A 22,890-nucleotide genomic window follows, 5' to 3' on the forward strand; every position below is an offset into this window, starting at 1 on the left:
AGACCTTGAGAAGATGGACGTAGAGGCTACTCTCTTTTTCTATCAATCACAAAGATACTCAAAGTCAGCTGTTAATCGCAAATATTTTAATGCTGATTAAATTACCACCTGTCAACAAATCATTGTTACAACAGTCAGCATGTCCCAAATCAAACCAATCAGAATTCATGGATCCTACCCATGCCTGTCTCAAATTGTGGTATGTCTCATCCGGTATACCAAATGCCCTCATGGAAATTATCACTATGTTAGTTAACATTTTGGCCTTGTTCAGTTAGTTCTTCTGTAATCAAAATGTAGCAGATCTATCTGATTGGTGTTTGTTATGCTGAACTGCGCAAACTGACGAGTTTGAAGTCTTGAAGCATTTTTTTCATATGAAGTTTCAAAAAGACCAACCTGCAGTTTGTCCCTTGCAATACATATCTATTCTTGACTAATTTGGTGCAAAAGAGAAGTCTTGATAGAAGTAGTAAACCCGGCTGTTTGGAGAAGAATCAGCCAATTGGGTAAATTTCTTTCTAATAACTCACAGTAGTGAAGAACTTCTTAATTTTTATTCCAGTTATTGTAAAAGAAAGAAGATAGTTGCTATTAAGCTTCATTGGGCATAGTAGATGTTATCACCTGACTAGATGTTTTAACTGCTGAATTTTGTCCTAAACATCCACATCCTATTTGCATACTTAGACTGATTTGTGAAAAATCTATTAATACTTTCTAAGAGTAGGTATTATTACAAATTAATTCATTTCATTTCCCATCTGTTCTTTGTGGAAGCCTTTGTAATGTATAACTTTGGTTTGCCTGCTTTTCAAGCTGTGGTATATTATAGCTCTATTTCTTTTTTTTATTGTCATATTATACCTGCACAGATATGGCTAATTTAACTTATAAAACATAAGTTGTTCATCAGAAGTATGATTATCGGTTCATTTGCTTCTTACTTAGCTGATTTTTTTATGGTAGTTCCATCTGTTTATTTTGCCCAATAATTTTATTGAATATTTTACATATATTGAAAAAGGAATGTCTCTTGCAAAATTACTGCTGCACTGGTGGTATTCTATTCTTACAGTTATGGTCATCTTTATTGATCCCATGAACTTTCAAGTGAAAACGCAGCAAATAAAGTAGTGAGGTCTTGGACCCAACGCAATCTTAATTGCATCTTGATCCCAATTTAGGACCTCTAATGAAAATTAATTCTACTGCTGCTTATTTTTAGTCTTAGCAAATCTTAGTTTTACTCTCCCTGAATAATGATTGGTTGACCTTGGACATTTGCCATGCTAATCAGCTGTTCCCATATGATAAATAATTATGTTTGCATCTTTCTTATAAAATTAGGTTTGGGGTTGGACAGATTATCTGCAGAGTCAACAGGGGGGACTTGATAAAGCAGGTGATTTACAAATATCATTTCAGTAGGCAGGATTAAGAAATGCTACTGTGTGGTGTTTCAGTAAAGTTTAACTTATTTCAGACTAGACCCCTTAGCCAGTTTCTTAAACTGGCTGTTTCCACAAATTAAAAATTCCACTGGGAAAAAAGCCTTTAAAATTTGTTACGTTTTCAGATACTAAAAATGCTATCTCTGTTCATAATTCAGTAAAATTGCATCATGAAGGTGAGTTTGGTCAAAATTCCCCATAGAAATTTGTTTTATATATCAGTTCCTATCTAAATCTATTACAATTAACTCCAAATTTAGACTTGCCCATTTTTACATGGTCCATAGATTCAATTATACCCCTTGTAAATTGAAACAATTAAATCAACGAAAGTCTCATACAAGCTGGAAATGAAGCACACAATTAGGCTCATTTATGCATGTAATACAGACTTGTCTCTTGATTAAACCTTCTACAACTGGGTTTTCCAAGCAATTTCACTAATATTTGGAACTGTGAAAGCTCCAGATGCATTCTTGGTATTTTGGGAGTTGATCCAAAGTAGGAGGAAAATAGATTCCAAAAGAAAGCAAACTAATTTACATACTTTAGGCATGTGCTAAAATTTGTTTTGGAAATGCCCTCCACCACCTGGGTTTTTTGATTAAATGAGCTAACCCATTGCCAAGTGATGCTATTTGTTTCAGCAGTCAAAGATCCTATATAAACTTTTTACCAAAGGGACTTACTTGTACACTGTTCAACTAAAAGGTGGTCCTCGCAATTATTAAAAATTAAATACAAACTATTCTTTTTTTAAGGATTTTATTTATAATCGCAGTATTGAGATTCTAAAAGCTAAAATTATTTGGTCTTATCCTCAAACTTGCTGATCTGAACTCTATTTTAGAGAAGAAAGATTGACTTAAGGGAAAGGAAGGCATAGCATAGGTTTTGACATTGTATGTCTTAAGTCATTAAAAAGGTTGCTCTCAATTTAGACATTTAGGCCACTTTTACACGTGCTCCGGGGGTGGAGAGGGCAGCGTTTTAATTAGAGTGGATCCAATAGCTGTTAATTAAAGCGCCACCGCATCTCGTGTATCGGCATCCCCACGCTTTAAAATGATGGCGGGGCACTTGAACTAAAGCTTGTTTGATAAACTTTAGTTCAGGTGTACCTACCACCATTTTTAAGTACGGGGATGCTGATACATGAGATGCAGGAGGCTGCTGGAGCACAGGAATTGCCATGCCTCTTCAGACTTAATTAATAGTCTACTCTGACGCGCTGGAATTCCAGTGTGTTGAAGCGGCCTCCATGCTCATGTGTAGACACTTTTAAATATCTTTTTTAACTACTATTTTTATAAGTACCATGTAAGACTGTTAATGAAGAATGCAGAAAAAAACTATTTAATTTGTCCCCATTACTTACTTTGCATAGTTGATAGCATATGTATGTACGTTCAAGTTGACTGTTCCCAAAATAATCATCTGTCCGTCCCCCCCCCTTACTTTCCAGTTGAAACTTTTTTTTTTAAAAGGGAGGGGGGGAGATAGATAATTGACTATAAAGTAAATGTGCCTGAAACTACTTTTAATGCTTCAACTGGCAAGATTACAAAATGTAATCTCTTTTGGTTTTTGCCATTTTTGCAAAACACAGTGTAGCATATGTGCATATTGCAAATATTATAGGTGTTTTATGTTTTGCATGGCAGTTTAAATATTTGAGATATTTTTAATAAAGATGAGATAAAGATGTTCAGAAGAGAACTATTTGTGAAGCTTCCTGGAATTTAAATAAAATAATTGGTCTGTGGTAAAATGGTTTGATAAGTTCAAGTGATTTTAGGAATTTTTATTAAGTGCCCTACCTTATGTTACTTTATGGGAGAGCAAAACTTATTCATTGTTATCAGTTTTATTTCTAGACAGCCTTCTGATTTACAATTTCTGTGTAGATTTTTTTTATACTACATTTTCATTTTTTTACACTTGTACATTCCTTTCTTTTTCACCTTTAAATTTACTTTTCTAGAATTAATTACTATTTTCGTTTCCAAACTTTTCTCTTGTTTAGTACAAATCTGTTCAGGGAATTCTGATAAAGGTCTGAGTTAACACGTATGTATAATTATGATAACAGCAGTTCCTTTGGAAAAACAACCTATCTAAAATATCTTAAAGTTAATAGCACTGGTTGTGCTCTGGCACTGCTTTTGTCTGCAGACCAGTTAGTTTATCCTATCACCATGCATAATTTAAACAAGCACAATTATAAAGCTTACTTGAAGTAAAAAGTTTGTCCCATGTTCCTGTGTTAGAATACAGCCTAATCTGAACTAATGGATTTTGCTTTTCTCGTTTTTGTCCTTTCTAGATTTGCATGGCAGTACTTCGGACATATATAAATATTAACGAAACAAGTCTGCTACAACGTGCAGGTATGATATAACGCAATTTTTAAGAGGCATATAATACAGAAAGCCATGAGAAGGTATAATACTATATAAAATAAAAAATAACAGGTTCATTTAATATATGAAGTGTGTTCTATATCCATTTTTGCTCAAACTTCTTTAGTAGTTTTGTTATAGACTGATCACAGTAGATATAGTTTTAAATTTATTCTGGGAGAGATCTTTGGTAAAATGGATTTAAGGTTAGATGAATGAATCAATAGCTTAAATGTAAAAACGTTAGAGGGATGTTGTAACAATTCTGAAACCAAAGATTCGAAACCCAAGAAATTCATAATTAATGCAACACTTAATTGCATTTCATATCTTAACATATTTGTATTTTTATTAAGGCACACAATAAGTCCTTTACTTTGCCATGTAGTGATACCATGCAGACACACAGCTATGACTTGGTTATTTGTGTTTCCAGATGCATTCAATATAATTCATTTTCCCCTTCATGGCATTGTTACTGGGACTTGAGAAAAGGATAAGAATAGTTAAAGGAACTTACTTGCGAGGAAAAACTACAGTATATGAGAGAGATTAGGCCTGCTTCTGAAGTCTGATTCTTATTGTATGTGCTCTGTATGCACACAGGGCTCCTCTACACGTGCAATTAATGTAGCTGAATAAACTCTGGTAAAGTTTGTGCTGGAGTTTATTGCTCCTGGATGCTGCCCCGGCTGGGGGTCAGCCTGCCAACCCAGGGCTGTTCTGATCGGGCTCAACGTGCTGCACAGGGGCTGGCTGGGGCATGAGGGTGCTTAAATGCAGGGGTAGCCAGTAAGCAGCCCCCACACTGGAGCACCATAACTGCCCCAGCCAATCCCGTTAGCATCTGTATGTGCATTGCAATGGAGTCATTTAGTTTACTCCATTGTAATACCACCACATGTGTAGATGGTGGCATTTTAATGCAGAGCTAATTAGTCAGTTCTGCAGTAAGCGTCTTGTATAAACATGCCCACAGGGCCTTCTTATTTCTGTAGACCACTGTACAGGTATAGGGACCTGTTATGGGAGAATAGGCTCAAGGGGAAAGCACTAGGATCCAGAGAAAATAAATGTTTATAGCAGAGTAATAGGATTAAATTTCATTTATGGTTATCAGTTTTAAAAGAGAACTAAAAGCAGTTTTGGGAATTATAATGCTTCAGTGTCCGCCATTTTTTAGTTATATCATTGTCTTGTGTGTTAAAGCATGGGGTTTCAACATTTTTAAATAAGTGTACCCTCAGGGGGGGCAAGCAACATCTGCATGGCCCTGCTCCTGTGAGCCAGCAGTGTGGGGTTGCAGCGCTCCATCCCCACCTGCCCCCACATACCCCCTGGGACCTTTCATAGTACCCCCAGGGGTATGCATACCCCTGGTTGACAACCCCTGTATTAAAATATATTTGTTACCCAAAGTCCTACTCAGAAGGGAAGAATGACTTTACTGGGAAAGAATTAAAATGAATGGCAGGTGGGGGGGTGTTCATTCATATATATCTCTATATATAGATATATAGAACTGACAGTTTTTTCTTAGAACACAATTTTTTCTCTAATCTTCTGTTATGTGGTAAAATGCTTGGTCAGGGGGTTCAAATAAAGATCATGCTAAAAATCAGGCTCTTAGAAAATATTGTATTGTTGGCTGGAATGCTTATTGACATTGAGACTATACTTTAAAGGACAAGTTCTACTGTTTGGGACATTTTAAGCCTATATTGAACAAAGCGTAGCTCTGAGCAGCCCCTGCATCTTTAGGGGGTCTGGACTAAATATAATATCTCTTTTCTGTTTCTACCTCTTATGTGAAATTGTTGAGTGACTGCGGAGGTTCGTAATAGAACATGGATAATCTTAAGCACTCTGACTGGTGGTATGGCTAGCATAAAATGGATGCATCTAGCACACAGGTCACCATGTGACAGCCATCTCTGTTTTCCTGGGTCATGACTGTGTATTGTACATCTGTAAGGTTATTTTGCAGGTCATTCCCAGGACATGCCTGTCAGGCTCTGTGTTCTTGCTGGTCATCAACTGGCCAACCAACAGCAATGTGGTTTGGAAGGGCAATCAATGTGTGTAAATGAACGTGCTGCACCTGTTTTGATCTGGGTTAAAATCCAGGACAACTAAACCCATGTCAAATTACACGTCTGTCTACAGCCCAAGGAAAACTGTACTGCCAATGACTGAATGTGTAATATGTCTAGGGGATAATTCCAAAAATTAAATCAGTCTGGTTCCCGTTATCATGGAACTTGTGACTAAATATTTTCTTTTAATTTTCTTTGTTTTCTTGTGTTCATATTAAAAAAATAGCTACTGTAATTAAAACCTGCTTCAGGGAATAGGTTGTTTAAAAATATTGGACAATAAGATGAACTGACCGCTCCAATTGATTCTTTCCAGTCCAGATATTTATGAATTACTACAGAGAAGTTACTCCTGGTTTGCATTTTGATTTACAAGTCCTGAATGACCTTCTGATTGCTTTGCTCAAGCATTGCTTGTTGAAGGAAGTATTTCCGCTGGTAAACATTGGTATAATGATTAAAAGGCTGGTGAGTGAAATTGAAACATTTTGAATGACTGATTCATGGGGTGATAATTCTTCTATTACTAACCATTCACTGTAATTGCATTTCTGTTTTTATTTTGATATCCAGTTCTTTAATGCAAAACCATATGTAAAGCAGTCATAAACTACTCTTAAGAAAACTCTAAACTGTCTATTGGAAATTAATAAGTTTAATTAGGATTTTTTTAAATATTTTTTGTTTAGCCACCTACTGATGTGATTCTGAAAGTGTTTGAACATGTGGCTTCCACGAATATTAGAGAGGCTGTGCCTACATTAATAGATGCCTTTTGTAAGGTAGGCCTTTGACTATTCCATTATGTCCTTTTATTTTAAAATTCAACTTAAAGTATTTTAAAGATAGAATTGAAGTAAGCTGTTGGTTATATTGTTGTAGCTGCTCTCTTTCTAGAGTTTTCCATTCCTCCCTTGTCTTTTAAATCTTACTTTCCATCAAGTATTTTTCCCATAGTACATTACTACCTGTGCCAGTTATTGCTGGAAACCTTTTGAAAAAGCTAAACTTTATGCATATCTTCAATTTCTTCTTTTGATACCACAGCTTTTTGATGCCGGAATGGGTTTTGAGTCTGAACATTTTAACTGTATTGTTAAGTTCCTTCACCAATTGCAAGTTTCCAGTCAGGAAATAAATACTATTTTGAACATAAAATCCAGGTGCGTATTTAACATAGGGAATTATCTAATAGCTAATATACAAAAGGTATTTAATAATTTTTTCATGCTTTCATTTATGTAAAGATTAGATTCCATTATTTTAGGATGCTGCTAATTGGAAAATGTGAATCATACTTTTGTACGAAGAAGTTTAATCATGGGAACATAAACATAACATTAGAAGTTCCATCGTATGTCAGACTAATGGTCCATCTAGCCCAGTGTCCTGTCTCTGAGAGTGGCAGAAATGAATGCTTTAGAGCAGCAGTTCCCAAACTATAGGTCGCAACTGCAAATGGGTCACAGCAACAGCAGGTGGGGTCGTAATAAAAAGGGTCTGGGTTTTCCACTTGCTGTAGAAAAACGCGGATTTTCTCCTTAAACAGAGAGAAGACCAGGTTTTCTCTGTTAAAGGAAAAAATCATGGATTTCTCTTTTAAAGGAGAAAACTATGGGAAAATTTGAGTTTCCCCTTGCAGGCTGGCAGAGTTCCTGTCTGCAAGGGGCTGCTTGGTGCTGGAGGGAGCAGGGGTGGGCATTTGGAGGCAGGAGGTGCCATGTGCATGTGTATCAGCCAAGCAGTAGTGGAGAGTAGGTCCTGCAGCTTCTTCCAAGTTAAGTCTGTGTGGAGGGACACAGGCAATGTATTAGGGAAAAGGTGGGGCACAGACGATGCAGGGGCAGGAGGACACGTGCCACCAAGATTTCTGTGCCTACATCAGGGCATGAGGCTATAGCAGGGCTGGGCCATCTCTATGTGGTGGCAGCAGCTGCCTCCATGGCCCAGTGGGTGGTGGTGCAGGAGGGAGCGCTGCGCTGCCATGGCCACCAAGTTGAGGCACGGCAGCAGCAGCGGTGTGGAGTTACGCCCTGTGCTGCTGCCAGGTGGGCAGGGGTCCATGGTGCTCCCTCCTGTGCCGTGGACCTGTGCCTGTCTGTTGGGCTGCAGAGACCCCAGGGGGAGGGCAGCAGGGCGGGGAGCCCCAAACCCACAGTGAACAGCCCACATCCTTCCCCCCTGCCCCATGAGCTCTGCTCCAGGTGTACCATCCGCAGGGGAGGGGAGTTGAGAAAGAGCTGGCTCTACACTCCACTCCAGCCGTAGCAGTCGCCACCACCTCCCGTGGGCAGCAGCCAGGGTTCAGGCACTGGTTGGGGAGTGGGGGGCTACAGGTAGGGAGTGGAGGTCCATGCTGAGGAAATGGGGTCATGCTGAGGAAAAGTTTGGGAAGGACTGCTTTAGAAGGAGAGAATTGAACCAGATATGAGTGATCTATCCCCTATCGTTACCCTCTCTGGCAGCCACTGTTACTGGTTTAGAGATGCCAGAGGAAACGCTTGCATCTGTTCTGCTCAAGTATTAATAAATCTGCTATTATGAAATGTATCATCTGTGAATTTGTCTTGTCCCTGTTTGAATCTGGTTATGCTGTCTGCCTCTACAACCTCCTGTGGCAATGAATTCCACAAGTTAACACTACACTGCAAAAAAAAAAAAAAAATACTTTCTCTTTTAGTTTTAAACCCATTTCCTAATTTCATTGGGTGCCCCCTCATCTGAATATTTTGGGACTTGGTGAAAAGCACTTCACTGTTTGCCTTGTCCACACCTTTCATGATTTTATAGACCTCTCATATCCACCCTCAGTCTTCTGTACAAATTGGAGAGTCCTAGCCTTTTTGTCTCATGGTTTGACAATTGCTCCATACCCCTGATCATCTTGGTTGCATTCTGTCATTTCACACCAACTATATTGAAATATGCTGTTAATTTTATTAGAAGTGGTAACATCAAGAATAGAGAATTGAAAGATTTGGGTTTTTACTTCAGATATTAAGGTTTTTCCACAACACTTGTGATCATAAAATTTGATTGGATATGATACTCCCATCAGTGCTCCCAACAGTTTTCTTCATGATTATGGACAAATCACTGAATTTGTGGGAGGCCTTTCACTGATTCTTCTTCTGATTCTTCTTCTACGCCTGCATCCCAAATCCCAACCTCTAAATTTTAATCTACTCTATTTAGCTCACAGAAAGGTTGTGAAATAAATGTCACTTCTTGTGCACTTACTTTCAAGAAGTGAAAGTAAACCACTTCTTGATTCACAGATACCATATGAATTCAAAATACTGTTTTAACAATAAAATTGTAAAAACTTAATTCTACAGCTTTTCATATTATTTCTTTATAGGAGTATAGAGGTGTCTTTCAACCAAGCAGTTCAGAGTTCTATCAACACAATATATTTATAAAACCTGTGTGAATTAATTGATATCACTTTACAGATAAGGGCAGTGATTCACAGAGAAGTGATGTGTGCAGTGTTGCATTGTCAGTGGCAGAGCCAAAATAAAACCATCACTAGATCACATTTCTTTTGTCTAATTTGACAGATTTTTACTTCGGGAATGTAGTACAATATGATGCTCAGTTCACATTGTCTGTTTTGTACCTAAATTGTATTACATTTGAGATAATGAAAACTTTTCCTGCAAGTTAGTTCATCTTTCTGTGGAAATAGATTTCATTTTACTAACTACCAACTATCAAAAACTTATGTCTGAACATGCTTGTTAAATGTCATGTTTTGGTGTTCATTATGCTTGCTGTCTGTTGTATATTTTGTAGACATAGTATACTAAAGCAAAAATAACAATTTTTAATCTATAAATGACGAAGTATTTTTGCTGTTTCCTAGTTGGGTTATGGGGTTTTAGAAAGGTAACTCTAGGAATGAAGAAACTGGCTAATTTCAATACAGATACTATAATTAATAGTTTTCTCTTGTCGAAGGTTTCAAGCAAAACAGTTTAAAAAGAACTGGCTTTGTGACATAAATATGGCAATAGCTGAAATTCAGGTACAGTATGAACACCTATTTTTTTTTAAAAGAAACTTCAGAACTAGCTGCATGATGTTCAGTCCTTGATATCCAGTGGAAAGACCTTGTATGTTATAACATGATGGGTCAGTAAGGCTTTTCCATGGTTATTTGTAATTTGCCTTAAATTAATTTGGATCTCAAGGCATTTTTTTTTTTCTTCTAATACTAATCTGCTGATACTAGGATTCAGAGTCTTAGGTTTAGTAAAGCACTACAAGATCTTTATTTCATAATGCAATGAGCTACTGTCATAGTGCTACCATTGAAATAGTGATTGTTAAGGTGCCTGTTAAATTTTATTTTGTGATTTGGTATAATAGTGGTGTATTTGTGCTTTTGATCTGTGATACTATACTGTTCCTTACCAGAAATATATAATAACTTTCACTTCCTATTTAAATGATTCATATATAGAAGCAATTCTGGAAGGAAACTAATTGGAATGCTTATTTAAAAATATAAATTAAAAAATATATTATTTTTTCTTAATAAACATTTTTATTGTTATGGGTGATGCATATATGTTTGCAGTAGCAGTAATAGTGCATGTTTTTAAAATATATGTAATTTTTTGGAATAATTCACTTGTTTAATATTCTGCATATCTTTTCAGGTTTAAATAGAAGTTACTTATTGAATACTTATATGTACACTTATTATGTATGTAGATGTGATGTAATTGGGTTAACTGAAACTTGGTGGGGTAGTTGATATGACTGGAATATTGTCATGGATGGGCATACCTTGTTCAGGAAGGACAAACAAAGGAAAATGTGATGTTACTTCATGTATAAAAGTGACATGCACTTGTTCTGAGGTACTGTACAAAGTGTGAGGTAGACCTGTTGAAAGTCACTGGGTTAAGATAAAATATGAGAACAATAAAAACAATGTCATTGTGGATATCTGCTGTTGGCCACCAAACCAAGAGAAGGAAGAGGAGGGCAATGCTTTTTTCAAACAGCATCTGACTAGTGTAACCCGGTGCTAATGGAGGCGGGGGCATTTTCATTTGCAGTGACATCTCTTCAGAAGGTAATGCAGCAGTGCAGAGGCAGTACAGCAAGTTTTTGAAGCATGTTATTTTTCAATAGAAATAGGGGCCTGTAAGAGAAATATGGAGTCCTGATATGAACTGGTTGTGGGGAGCACCTCCTATTTTGGAAATAGGAAATAGAGGAGTTCTGTTTGGTTTCTAATCTGAATTAGAATAAGTTTTGAAATGCATTTCTGAAGATCATATTTTTCTCACACGTTTTATTGCAATTTTCATTATTTTTGGGTGTGCAGTACAAGTGTACCCCAGTTCTCCCTCTGTCATAGGCTCTGTCATTCCCCTCCAGTCCACCTGCCTGATGCACCATGCTGCTTCATCTCCCTAGCTGGACTGTGTTGTATGTTCCTGCCTGCAGGAATGCCTCTGACTTGGGGGTAGGAGGTGCCAAAACACAAGTTCACCCAGGCTCCCATTTTCCCTAAGGCTGGCTTTGTTGCCACACAGTCATACACAGTAGAGTCAGTAGAGAAAAAACAGATCATGTTAGTTGGACTTCTGTTTTAATTTTCATCGACTGGCTGGGATGGCCTACAAAATCTGGGACTGTCCCAGCCAAACCAGGATGTACAGTCACCCTAACAAAATACCATCCTGGCTAAGCAGCAGACTCTTTCAGGAGCTGAAATTTAAAAAGAATTGTAGAAAAAAAGGAAGCTTAATCCTATTACTAGGGATGAAGATAAAGTGTAGCATAGGCATATAATAAAAAAAAATCAAGCTGAGGCAAAAATTGAGAAAGCTAGCAAAGGAAATAAAGGGCAGCAACAAAAGCATTCTACAAGTATGTCAGAAGTAAGAGGAAGTCCAAGGAAAGTGTAGGTCGCTTACTGATCACAAAGAGCTATCTGATAATGGATGATGCAGAAGATGATGAAGTATTTAATGCAGGGGTTTCAAACTCATCCAGCCCCAGGGGCCAGATGAGTGGAATGGGGTGCAGCCCCTGGACTGGATCAGGTTTTAGTTGATTCTAGATCCTAAGTAACAGCTCATTTATCTACCATTTTGGTCCTCTGCATCTTCTCAAGTGCATCTGGAGCATTCTTCTTTGGCAGTGTGCTTTGGCTAAATAAGCAATGAAATGGTCTGAGCCACCTTGTAGGTGTCTTCTAGCCAACCTGGTTCAACTGTTTCCTATGTGCCACTCTCACTAGGGGTAGGTCTACCAACTTCATGAGATGGGTTACCAGGGAGCTCCACCTCAGAGGAGTTAGTTGAGCCACCTGTGCTAATTTTGGTGGACATTCTGCACCACCCAAGCTCATCTAAGGTGTCACTGCCCATCACTGATGTAGTAAAGGATCCAGTCAAACTATTGCAGTAAAACTCAAAAGTGGTCCTACCTACTAATAAAAATATGGACAGGAAATATTGAGTTCCTTTGAAAGGAGTTAGAGCTCTTACATCCTGTCTTTTCCTCTTTAGTTGTTGTGACAGCTAACAAGAATGCAGTTATGCAAGTCCATCCACAAGGACAAGCAACCAGAGAGGGCTGGACCTTGTTGGAAAATGGTCCTATTTTTTCTTAAGTTTCTACTCTGGACTTTCAGGGTCTTACCTCTGGTTCTGCACCTGCTGACAGCAGACAATGCTTTGCACAAACCTTCATTTCACAGATTGTACCTGACTTTAAAAGATCCGTTTTCATCCATAGTAGGAAGAACTCTACTAGTTCAACCAACATGGCAAAATGGGCATGACTTATCTAGCTGCAGTTGGTCAAGGAACATTTCTCTTGACCCGTTTTCTATTGTAGATGTACATTCCTGTTGGAAGTCAAACATGTCAGTCTCTCTGCAGTCTCAGTCAGGATTCATCCAGCAGCTATCTTTACCCACCAAGCACCAGGAGAGGAGAAGCCCATTTGCTCACCAACTGCCCTCAGATTCCTCAGAGGCTTGGCTGTAGCCCTTCTTCAAAGTAAGGGACCTTGTCATGCAATTCAGCCTGAACTTGGTCTTGACATCCTCTTGGGGCAGCTGTTTGGGCCCTTGAGGACTGCTCATGTCCATCTTTGTGGACAGGTAGAACATTCTTAGGGGAAAATATCTAAGCAAGGTAAGTTATAAGCTGTTAGGGTAGATCCTTCCCATGGTATCTTCTGTCCGGATGAGGTAATTTTGAGGACGCATCCAAAGTTGTCATACCTGGTCTCTGAATTCTACCCGAGCTCTCAGATTATTTTACCAGGGGTCTTCCCTAAGCCTCATTCTGTGGCAGCTAACCTTTACACTACTTAAACGTCAATAATTTTAATTTATTTTTTTATTTAAACTGGATCAGACATTTCTGAAAAATCTTTGCTGCTATTTATCGCTATAGCTTTTGTCTCCATAAGTGACATCTGCAAGGCAGATACCTGGAGCTTGACAGCATATTTTTACTAAGTATTATGCAACCTGGGAAGCAACATATGGTAGAACAGTCCTTCAGTCACTGTTTGCATGGGGAACTTCAAGACCTCCCTCCAAGTATGTATGGGCGCATATGTGGGCAGTTACTCAAGAAAAATTACAGTAATTGGAGTTTGCATTTAACTCCTTTCCTCCTTACTGTTTTCTTGCACAACACATTTTAAGAGGGAGATGAGTAGGAAGTACACCCTGCCCCTTTATCCTTTTGGGTGTGAAATACTATGAACACTGCTAAAACAACAGATCTGTAGTCCAAGGCTTAGAGCATGATGCACTTCAACAGAGTGAATATGCATATGAGTAATTATTTTAAAGAATTCCAGTTATTGATAAGTAACAGTGTTCAATTTTTTTAAAAGCTTGAACATAGAACATCCGTAATATGAAAGTATGCAGTTGTACTTTTAATGCGACTTTGGGATGCTGTTGGAAAAAAGATATTTAATATTTTTCCAATGTTATGTAAAAAGTTAGACTCATAATCAGATTTTGAGATGCAGAAAACTGTAGCAGTCATTTTGTATGGTACAGGAAAGATAAAAACCATAAATTTTGACATGGTTAGGTAAAAGATGATTTAACTAACTTTTATACGCAGTTGCAATTTATATGTTTTTGGAGAAGAGCAATATTAAACAAATACAAAATGGAAGCTAATTTGGATAGAAACTGCAGAAAAAGATATGAATATGAACAGCAGGTTGAACAGTACTTTTTAGTTTGACAGTAGCAGAATACAATAATGGAATGGTACACACTGTATGGAATTTGGTATGTTTCACTGAAATGACTGATATTTAAATGACATAGAGTGAAGAAAACAGGATTGGAAGACAAGATAGTTAAACAGGAATTAATAGAATCTTAAAGGAAATTGGAATTATACATGTGAATTCTTGAAATAATGCAAAATGTAGAAAGCTAAACGGATGTATTGTAAAAATTAATGTCTCTAAAGACAGATCATTTATCTGTAAACCTTAAGACAAGATACTGCATCTTAAATTCCCTCTGTGATGCATTTTAACTGGTTAATGGTTCATCAATAAGGGTGTTTAGAAGTTTAGGTAGCTCATTGAAAATATTATAGAAAATAACACATTTATTAGCTGCATTTTGACTCCCTAGAAGTCATGACAGCTATACTTTCCAAGTTTTATAGTGTTTCCTGTTCATTTTCATAAACTTACCTTGCTCTTCAAACAGCTGTTCCTTAGTTTTCTTTGCATTAAACTGTATTTAGACAGTTGTGGCCTGTGTCTTAGTGCAGTATTTTCGATACCTTTTGTTTTAGCACATCTTACTATTTGAGGGGTAAGGTAGTGCGTCTAAAAACAATTCCATTCATTTCACATCTTTGAAGAGTATAAGAACATACTTCTCTTTAGTAGAAAGTGATTTTTTTTTTCTTAATTTCAGCATGATCCCAAAAATGTACTGATTAAAAAAATCTGTGCAGTTTGTCTTTGGAGAGGTACAGAAGGCTAAGGTGTATTTTCAATAAAGTTCAGACAAACTTGTGAAATTCCTGAAATTGTTATCAAGATAGTGGTTAAGAGCCCTCATTCAAGCTGAGCTACATCAGAAAATTGAAGGTTTTTTGAGAGGCGGGAAATTTACTCAGAGTGAAATGATTCCTGCATTACCTTAATCAAAAGTGTCAAAAGTTAAAATAAATAAAAATTGCCCCTTATGAAAAGTGGTATAAACATCAAAGATAAATACCCACCTCCTGTAGAATACAAAACATTCAAAGGAAGGAATCATAATGCTGGGGAGAGTGGGCAGAAATTATGATTTGAGTAAGCTTGTTTATGTTTATTCTGGCTTTTTAACAGCACTGTAAAGAAAAAAGTGACTGGTCCAGTTTGGGAACTTTATATATAAATGTTCGAATGGGATGTCAAAATTTTGGTGACCTTCAAAAATTAACTCTCTGTATTGCTGAAATACTAACACGAGACTCCACAGAAGAGAGACCAGGAGTTCCTTTTTGTGAGTTTGCTGAAACAGGTAAAACTAAAATCACAAGTATATTTTATGTATTGTTTGATATTTAACAAATACCTGTTCAGCAGAGAGAACGAAAGGAAACTATGGAATTATGTGCTGACTGTTCTCTTACCCTTTATTTCAGCATCTCTTGTTGCATGTACAACTAACCAAACAAGCTCAGTAGCAGCCAAACTCCCCGCATCACTGAAAAAAACAGGAAAAGGAAATCTTAATCAAGCTACCTCTCACCTTAATCAAGCTACCCCTTGAAAATCAGTAGGTCTTGTAACGACCTAAAAGTAGGATAGCTATATGTCCTGGTTTGGCCGAGATAGTCCTGAATGTCATAGGCTGCCCTGGCCAGTTGGTGAGAACTGAAGTAGACATCCCAGATGGGCACCACCCTGCCTAAACATGCCCAGCCTGGCTCCTCCTAAGCAGGCTGGGCTGAGCATCGCTTCTGCCTGGGGAAGGGATCAGCCAGGGCAGAGATGAGGCTGGGGCCAGGGCTCAGTTACCTGGGTGGGGCACACCAGGGGAGGGCAGGACAGCATGGAGGTCTGCAATCAGGCTCCATCCCCCACATGCAGACACTAGAGCCGGCTGGGAACAGCCTCTGGGCTTTGCCAACCAGTGCTACGTGGCCACAGCACCTCCACCCTGCTGCCAGCAGCCTCATGCCTGGCCATTGCCAAGGCCCAGGTTGCAAGTGGAAGCCTCAGACAGCTGCCAGTAGCTGGATAGGGGTGCTGGGTGGCTGCACAATGCAGGTTGTTAGAGCCCAGGGAGCACCACACAAAGGCTTCTCCCAGCCAGGTCCAGCCCCTCTGTGGGGGAGGGAGCCTGGCCGCAAGCCTCTGTGCTGTCCCACCCTACTCTGCCATCAGGGCTGCAGCAGCAGGATGGGAAATGTATGTGCACCCTCCCCCACATCCCTGACTTCACTAAAATTATTATGGTCACTATACCTACAATATGCAAGCTGTGATTTAATCACTCTAATGATAGAAGTCAGGCCCAGAATTGAAAGGTGTCTGGTGAGAATGTTCTACTCTAATCATGCAAATTGGAGTACCTCACACTTTTTAATAACTAAGAGAGCAGTAGTTCTGGCTTATGAGTATGCATGCCTAAGTCATTAAGGACTTAATCATGCAAAGCAAGTAGCTTGAGTTATACCTAAAAATGAACTCTGACCTGCAAGAGTTTCTGGAGCATCTGTGTAATATGTTCTACATACAAACAGCATGACCAAACAGGAAACTGTTTAGTAGCATGCAGTTAGAAATGAATTAAGAAGCTGCAAGTGTTGGGACCCCATCTTTCCTTCAAATCTTTGTATCTGCTTCTTATGTTGTATGATATTAAAATTTCAATGCTGGGCTGCAGCCTGAAGTTTAATTTGTATTTTGAATTAAGTATTATTCTGTCAACATTAAGGTAGTGAACCCAATTAAATGGAGACTTCTCATCTCAATTATTGGTTTGGCCTTCTTAAGGATTGTCATACTTGCTAATCACCTATAGTCAGACTTAGTCATAAAGGGGAAATTTCTACTAGTAGCTTTATTGTTACTTCAAACTTTGACCCATTGGGGGTCAAATGAGCTTTAGATAAAGCTCCCCTCCCTCCATTTTTAAGCGCGGGGACACTGATACACAAGATGTTGCTGAAGTGCAGCAATTACCACGCTCCAGCAGACTCTACTAATTACAGCGTGTCGGAACAGCCTCACTACTCATGTATAGGTGCCAGTTATATCTGCGTAATGATCTTAACTTCAGCACTTTAAAGGATATGTTGAGAATTGAAGAACAGAGGGCCATTGGAGAAGGAGGAAATACCTCTGGGCCAGAATGAGAGAGCAAGGGTGTGTTGTCCAAACTTCTCTTCAATCAGAGTCTCCTAATACTACTTTTTTTCATTATACAAACACTGATAGAAAAGCAGCCTTTAGTCAATGCAATATAAGCCAGTCCACACTTCGTTGCAAGATGAAGTATCCAAACTGAAATGACACATACACTTGGATCAGGAAATAGAAGAGTTGTAGGGTATCACTGAAGTAGCCCCTGAGCCCATTTTTTAGGTTTTTTGGGGTTGGTAGCTTGGCCTGGCAGTTCATGCTCCCCTCAGCTGCTTGGTACAGCATAGAGAAAATGGATTTTTAATTTCAGCAGGATCCCAAAATGTCTGATTTAATAAAATCTGTCCTGTTTTGCCTTGGTGAGAGAGACTGCCAAGATGTATTTTCACTAAGAAGTTCAGACCATCTTGTGAACTTCCTGAAGGGTTTATCAAAGATAGTGGTTAATAGTCTTCATCCAAGATGAACTATATTAGAAAAGCTTTTGGAAGTAGGAGAGAGACTAAACTGAAACCTTAAAAACAAAAATATAGGATATATGCCCCTTAGGTGAAGCAGTGGGTATTTCGATTTATCTTTCCATCATTGTTAACATTACCTCTTGTTCATCTAAGCATGCATCTCAGACACTGAGAGCTTAATGACTGCATTAGCCAGATTTGTTGAATTAGAAACTCCTAACTAGGGATCATCAGTATGTTGATGGCATTGCATACCTAAACGCCTTTTCATTTCTCTTGGGTGACTTCTATATGCATTGAACAGCTGGTGAGTTATTTGCTAGGATATTTCAGAGAAAAAGACTGTAGGTAATGTTTGTTGTAATGCTTTTCTACCTGTTTCCTAAATAAGGTGGTCCTCTTTTCCAGAGCAGTTGTTTCGTCAGGTGTTAATATAAACTTGCAAGTGAATCTAAATATTATTTTTAAAAGTGGGAGTTATCTAAAGAGCAGATGTATGATATAAAGCCCTGAGCCAGTGTAAATTTCTCCCTGGTATTTTCCCAGGTAAACTATCCATATCTTGTCATAGGGTGCTGTCTCCCAGGAAAAGTGTTTATTTATCTGTTTCTCCACCACCACCACCTCATAGTTGAGGCACCATAAAAGTTACCTATGCCATGCAGCTCTTCACGATAGGTCTGTTCTTATCCTGGTACAGTTTGTCAGTGTAAATATGTTGTATGTCTGGACTCTTACGATCCTCAGGTGTTAAACACATGAATAAATTTCCAATAATTTACTAACTTTGCTGCATCTTTTGCTTATCAGTTGAGATGCAAGTTTTTTGTTTTCCTGTTCAATATTTGGTGATACCAGATACACGACATAAAAATGCAACACCCTTTGTGTCAGTAGCAACAAAACAAAATGTGGTTTCTGATTTTTTACAGGTGAAAATAGTACAGAATATTTATTTGCAGTTTATACATTATGCTATTAATTTGGAAACTTAGTTGTGATTTTTTTGGTTGGTTGGTGGTTTGGGGTTTTTTTAAGCTTGTCATAAGAACGTAGGGCACCTATACACGTGCTGCAAGGCTGCTCCAACACACTGTAATTAATAGAGCCTGCTGGAGCATTGTAATTATTGCACTCCATTGGACTCCAGCGCTGCTCTCAGAGCTGCCCTAATTAAAGTGCCCCTCCTCCCCCTCCCCCCATTCCCAGAGCACATGTCTAAACGCCCATAAGCACCATGTTGGGTTACACCCAGTATCCTATCTCCAACAGTGGAAGGAGTGGACGCTTTAGGGGGAAAGCAGCGAACTAGGTGTACTTAGACCAGTAGTTTTTTAAACTGTTCTCCGAACCAGTGGAGTTCCACAATAGGTCATCAGGGGTTCCACAAAGAGATTGGGGATTATGGCTAGGTCAGTAGGCTAGGCCAGCTGGTCAGCTGTTAAGATAGGAGTAGGGGTTCCACAGCACGAGTTATTGTGAAGGTATTCTGTGACTTTAGGAAGTTTTAAAAACCACTGATCTAGAGTGATCTATTCCCTACTTGTTACCATCCCTGACATCCACCGTTATTGATTTGGAAATGCCAAAGGATACATCTCAAACTGTTCTGTGTAATGGCTCCATTGTCCATTAATTTGTCTAGTCCCCTTTTGAACCTGGCTATGCTATCTTCTTCTACATCCCTCCCCTTGGTAGTGAGTTCCAAAAGTTAAGGACACACTACATAAAAAAAAAAAAAAACAAACACTTTATCTTGTAAACCTGTCACCTAATTCCATTGGATGCACCCTAATTCTGCTATTTTGGGACTTGCTGAATAACAGTTTCCTGTTCACCTGGTCCACAACCTTCATGGTTTTATAGTCCTCTATCATATTCTTCCCCTCCCAGCCTTCTCTTTTCCAAACTGAAGAGTCCTAGTGTTTTTAATCTCTTCTGACATGGAAATTGATTCATAACTCTAATCATTTTGGTTTTATAACTTTACTACATGCTTTTTGAGATGTGAATACCAGAACCACACATACTGTTCAAGATGTGGGTGCACCATGGATTTGCATGTTTTCTGTTTTGTTGCCATTACATTCTGATGATGCCCAACATTTTATTGGCATTTTTGTGGTCACTGCTGTGCATAGAGCTGATGTTTTTAGACAATTCTCAACAGTGACTACATGGTCTCTTTCCCGAGTCATAACAGCTAGGTCAAAACCCAGACTTGTGTATGTAGAATTAAGTTTACTTTTCCCTATGTGCACTACTGTGCAGCTGTTGACAGTGAAGTTCCTCTGTTGTTTTTTTGCCCACTTAGCTTGGTTAGATCTTTCTGCAGCTCCACCCCATTAGTTTGATACATGACTACCTAGAATAATTTAGTATCATCTGCAAAATAATTTAGTTTCACTGTGCACCCCATTTCCCCAGTGTTGAACAAAACTGTCCAGCACAGGTCCCTGTGGGACCCCATTTTTTACTTCCCTCTATCCTAAATAGAAACTGTGTAGTCCTACCCTTTGCATCCTGTCTTTTAACCATCTCTTAGTCCAGGAAAGGACCTTCCTTCCAATCCCATAGGAGCTCAGTTTATTTAAAAAGCCTTTGGGGGAGTCCTTGTTGAAAGCTTTTTGAAAATCCAAATAGATTATGTCAACTGGATCTACCTTGTCTGTGTGCTTGTTAACACCCTCAAAGTTCACCTTCAAAATTCAGTAAGACGAAAATGATTATCATCCTTGAAAAAATAGTTAAGGAAGCAATTCCCTACATCTGTACTAATGATAAATTTTGTCAATTGATACCTTGATTTCTGACACTGAAGATTTCTTTGTAATGATAACATACATTCCAAATTACTTGGAAAAGCATTCCTTTTAAAACTCCAGATAACTTCTAGATGTGGTTTTTCATGTCCGTAAAAAGTTATCTAGTGGGATGGCATGTTATCGGAGTTCATTTATTGATTCTGAATTTTCCAAATAGTTTAATTCTTTTAAGTGCTAAAGGCCTCTGTAACAGTCAGTTATTAAAAATACTTTCCAACTGTTAAATATTCTAGAACTAGTTTTGCCTACCATCATTCTTTTCAGAGCACTTCTTCCTGTCAGTGATTATGAAACATGGGATAGTACATCAGACTGACACTGGGATATTGAGCCTCTTATGCTAGGATATTGGTACCAGTCTATTCCAGGATTGTGTTAGCTGCAAAAACTTATTATATGATAGGTGTTTGATTCAGCCGTTGTTAAATGACTTGACAGTCTTGGCTCAATTTCATGCTTTCAAAGTAAAAACCCGCTATCACAGTTGGCAGGCTTGGCTCATAAGCTAAAGCTCTTAGTTTTGGACAGATCCTGAACCATCACCTTGGTTATTTTGGCATTGTCTCTCAAACATGGTTGAGAGGCAGTAGTACATAATTTGGGGGATGATGCACAATGCCTTCCTAATACTAGGCCTGTGGCTGGACTTCATTTCCCAGTGATGCCAGTATGATAAGCTGTCAAAAGTACAACTCACTTAGAAATAATAGAAACATATGTAATCACCTATTTAGGCATCTTATTGTCATGTGTAACAAACTTTGAGTAGCCATTAATAGATGAATTACCTTGTTTTTATATTCATAACAAATTCTGGCATTTAATACCAATGCCAAATGTTTAACAAATGTTTTATGCACTTGAGAATAGTCTCTTGCAGAATATATATATTTTTTCAGATGTGAGTTTACATTCTTAAAAATCAACAATCACCAGTCACTTTTTTTGTTTGTTTGTTTTCTCCCCCCTCCCCCCAGTTATCAAAAATCCACAACATAATGAAGGAGACAAAATTTTTCTGGGAAGAATTGGGATCAGTGTTATGTATTCTTATCACAGAGTACTGCAGTGGTCAAAGGTATGCTGGATTATAATGGATGGGAAGAACGTTCTGGTTTTATTTAAAATTTAAATACACACATTTCTCTAGCTGAAAAGGTTAACTTAAAAAGGACAGCCACTACATTTTTTTTATTATTCTGGCTAAGTTGACTTCAAGATCCAGTTTAAAAAATAATCTTAAAGTTGTTGTCTGAAAAGGAATTCTAAAATTGGCATGTTAGGGTATTGTAACATTCAAATTCCATATTAAATATGTTCAAGTATAAAAACGTTAAACAACCCAGCTTTATGCTTTGGGATCCCAAATTGATGTTTATTTGCCTATTATTATCTGCAATAAAGAATCTGTAGCCTGAAGTGTTTACAAATGTTCAGTTAAAGGCACAATGGAATCTGATCCACTGGACACATGTTTAGTTTAAGGCACAATGGGAGCCAGCCGCAAAGTTATTGCATATATTTTGTGTAATAATAACTTCGTGGCTTATTCCTTGTTTCGTCATACCATTCATTGTATGAATGTGTGACATTGGGTTACTACTTGAGATGTGATTAACAAGTTAATCGAGTCAAGTTGGCTAATTTATGCCTTAGTTTTACAAACCTATAAAACTTGGTTCTCTGAGTTTCACAGGAGTAGTTGATTCATCTTAACAAAGCCGTTCCGTTACTGATGCGCAGAAAGAAACACATTCCAACTAATTCATCCAAATCCACATCAGTTATCTGGTGTTTACTGCTTTTTCTCTAGTTCATAGTTTAGTAAAGCAAGCAAATATAATTAAATGTCTATACAACTATAAGCTTTAAAAAGTATTATTTTTGCATTATATATTTTTCCAGTGAAGTGGAAGGGGTTTTTTCCATTTGATCTTGAATGGTTCAATTAATCTGGTTTGTATATAATCAGTTTCACGTTGGTTCTTGGGCAATAGCACAAATATTGGAGGTTTTAAAACGTAAGGAAATTACCTGAACTCATTTGTAAGTTTTTGAGTGTTGGTTAGAAAACCATTTGTCTCAAAGCAAGATGATCTGCTTTGACCAGGTGATTCAATTTAAATTTAGAAGGTCACCCCTTTCATCCTTATTGTCTACAATTCGGAGCTTAAAGAAAATAGTTTACAAATATTTTTAGCACGTTTTATTTTCAGAAATGTAAATGTAGGCTTCAACTTTTTGTCCCTTTCCAATTAGACTTA

General features: G+C 38.0%; 1 protein-coding gene across 1 annotated transcript in view; it reads left to right on the forward strand.

Moving 5' to 3' along the window:
• Nucleotides 1–22,890, forward strand: part of TOPAZ1 (testis and ovary specific TOPAZ 1) — a 74,684-nt gene that overhangs the window by 31,970 nt on the left and 19,824 nt on the right. Inside the window, exons 10-16 of the mRNA XM_006273249.4 lie at nt 3,781–3,844; nt 6,269–6,420; nt 6,642–6,734; nt 7,000–7,115; nt 9,916–9,982; nt 15,316–15,490; nt 21,604–21,704. Coding sequence (XP_006273311.3) covers nt 3,781–3,844; nt 6,269–6,420; nt 6,642–6,734; nt 7,000–7,115; nt 9,916–9,982; nt 15,316–15,490; nt 21,604–21,704 — 768 coding nt within the window. The remainder of the gene's footprint in view (nt 1–3,780; nt 3,845–6,268; nt 6,421–6,641; nt 6,735–6,999; nt 7,116–9,915; nt 9,983–15,315; nt 15,491–21,603; nt 21,705–22,890) is intronic.

The sequence above is a fragment of the Alligator mississippiensis genome, chromosome 5 (assembly GCF_030867095.1).
Source record: "Alligator mississippiensis isolate rAllMis1 chromosome 5, rAllMis1, whole genome shotgun sequence".
In the NCBI taxonomy this organism is placed as follows: domain Eukaryota; kingdom Metazoa; phylum Chordata; order Crocodylia; family Alligatoridae; genus Alligator; species Alligator mississippiensis.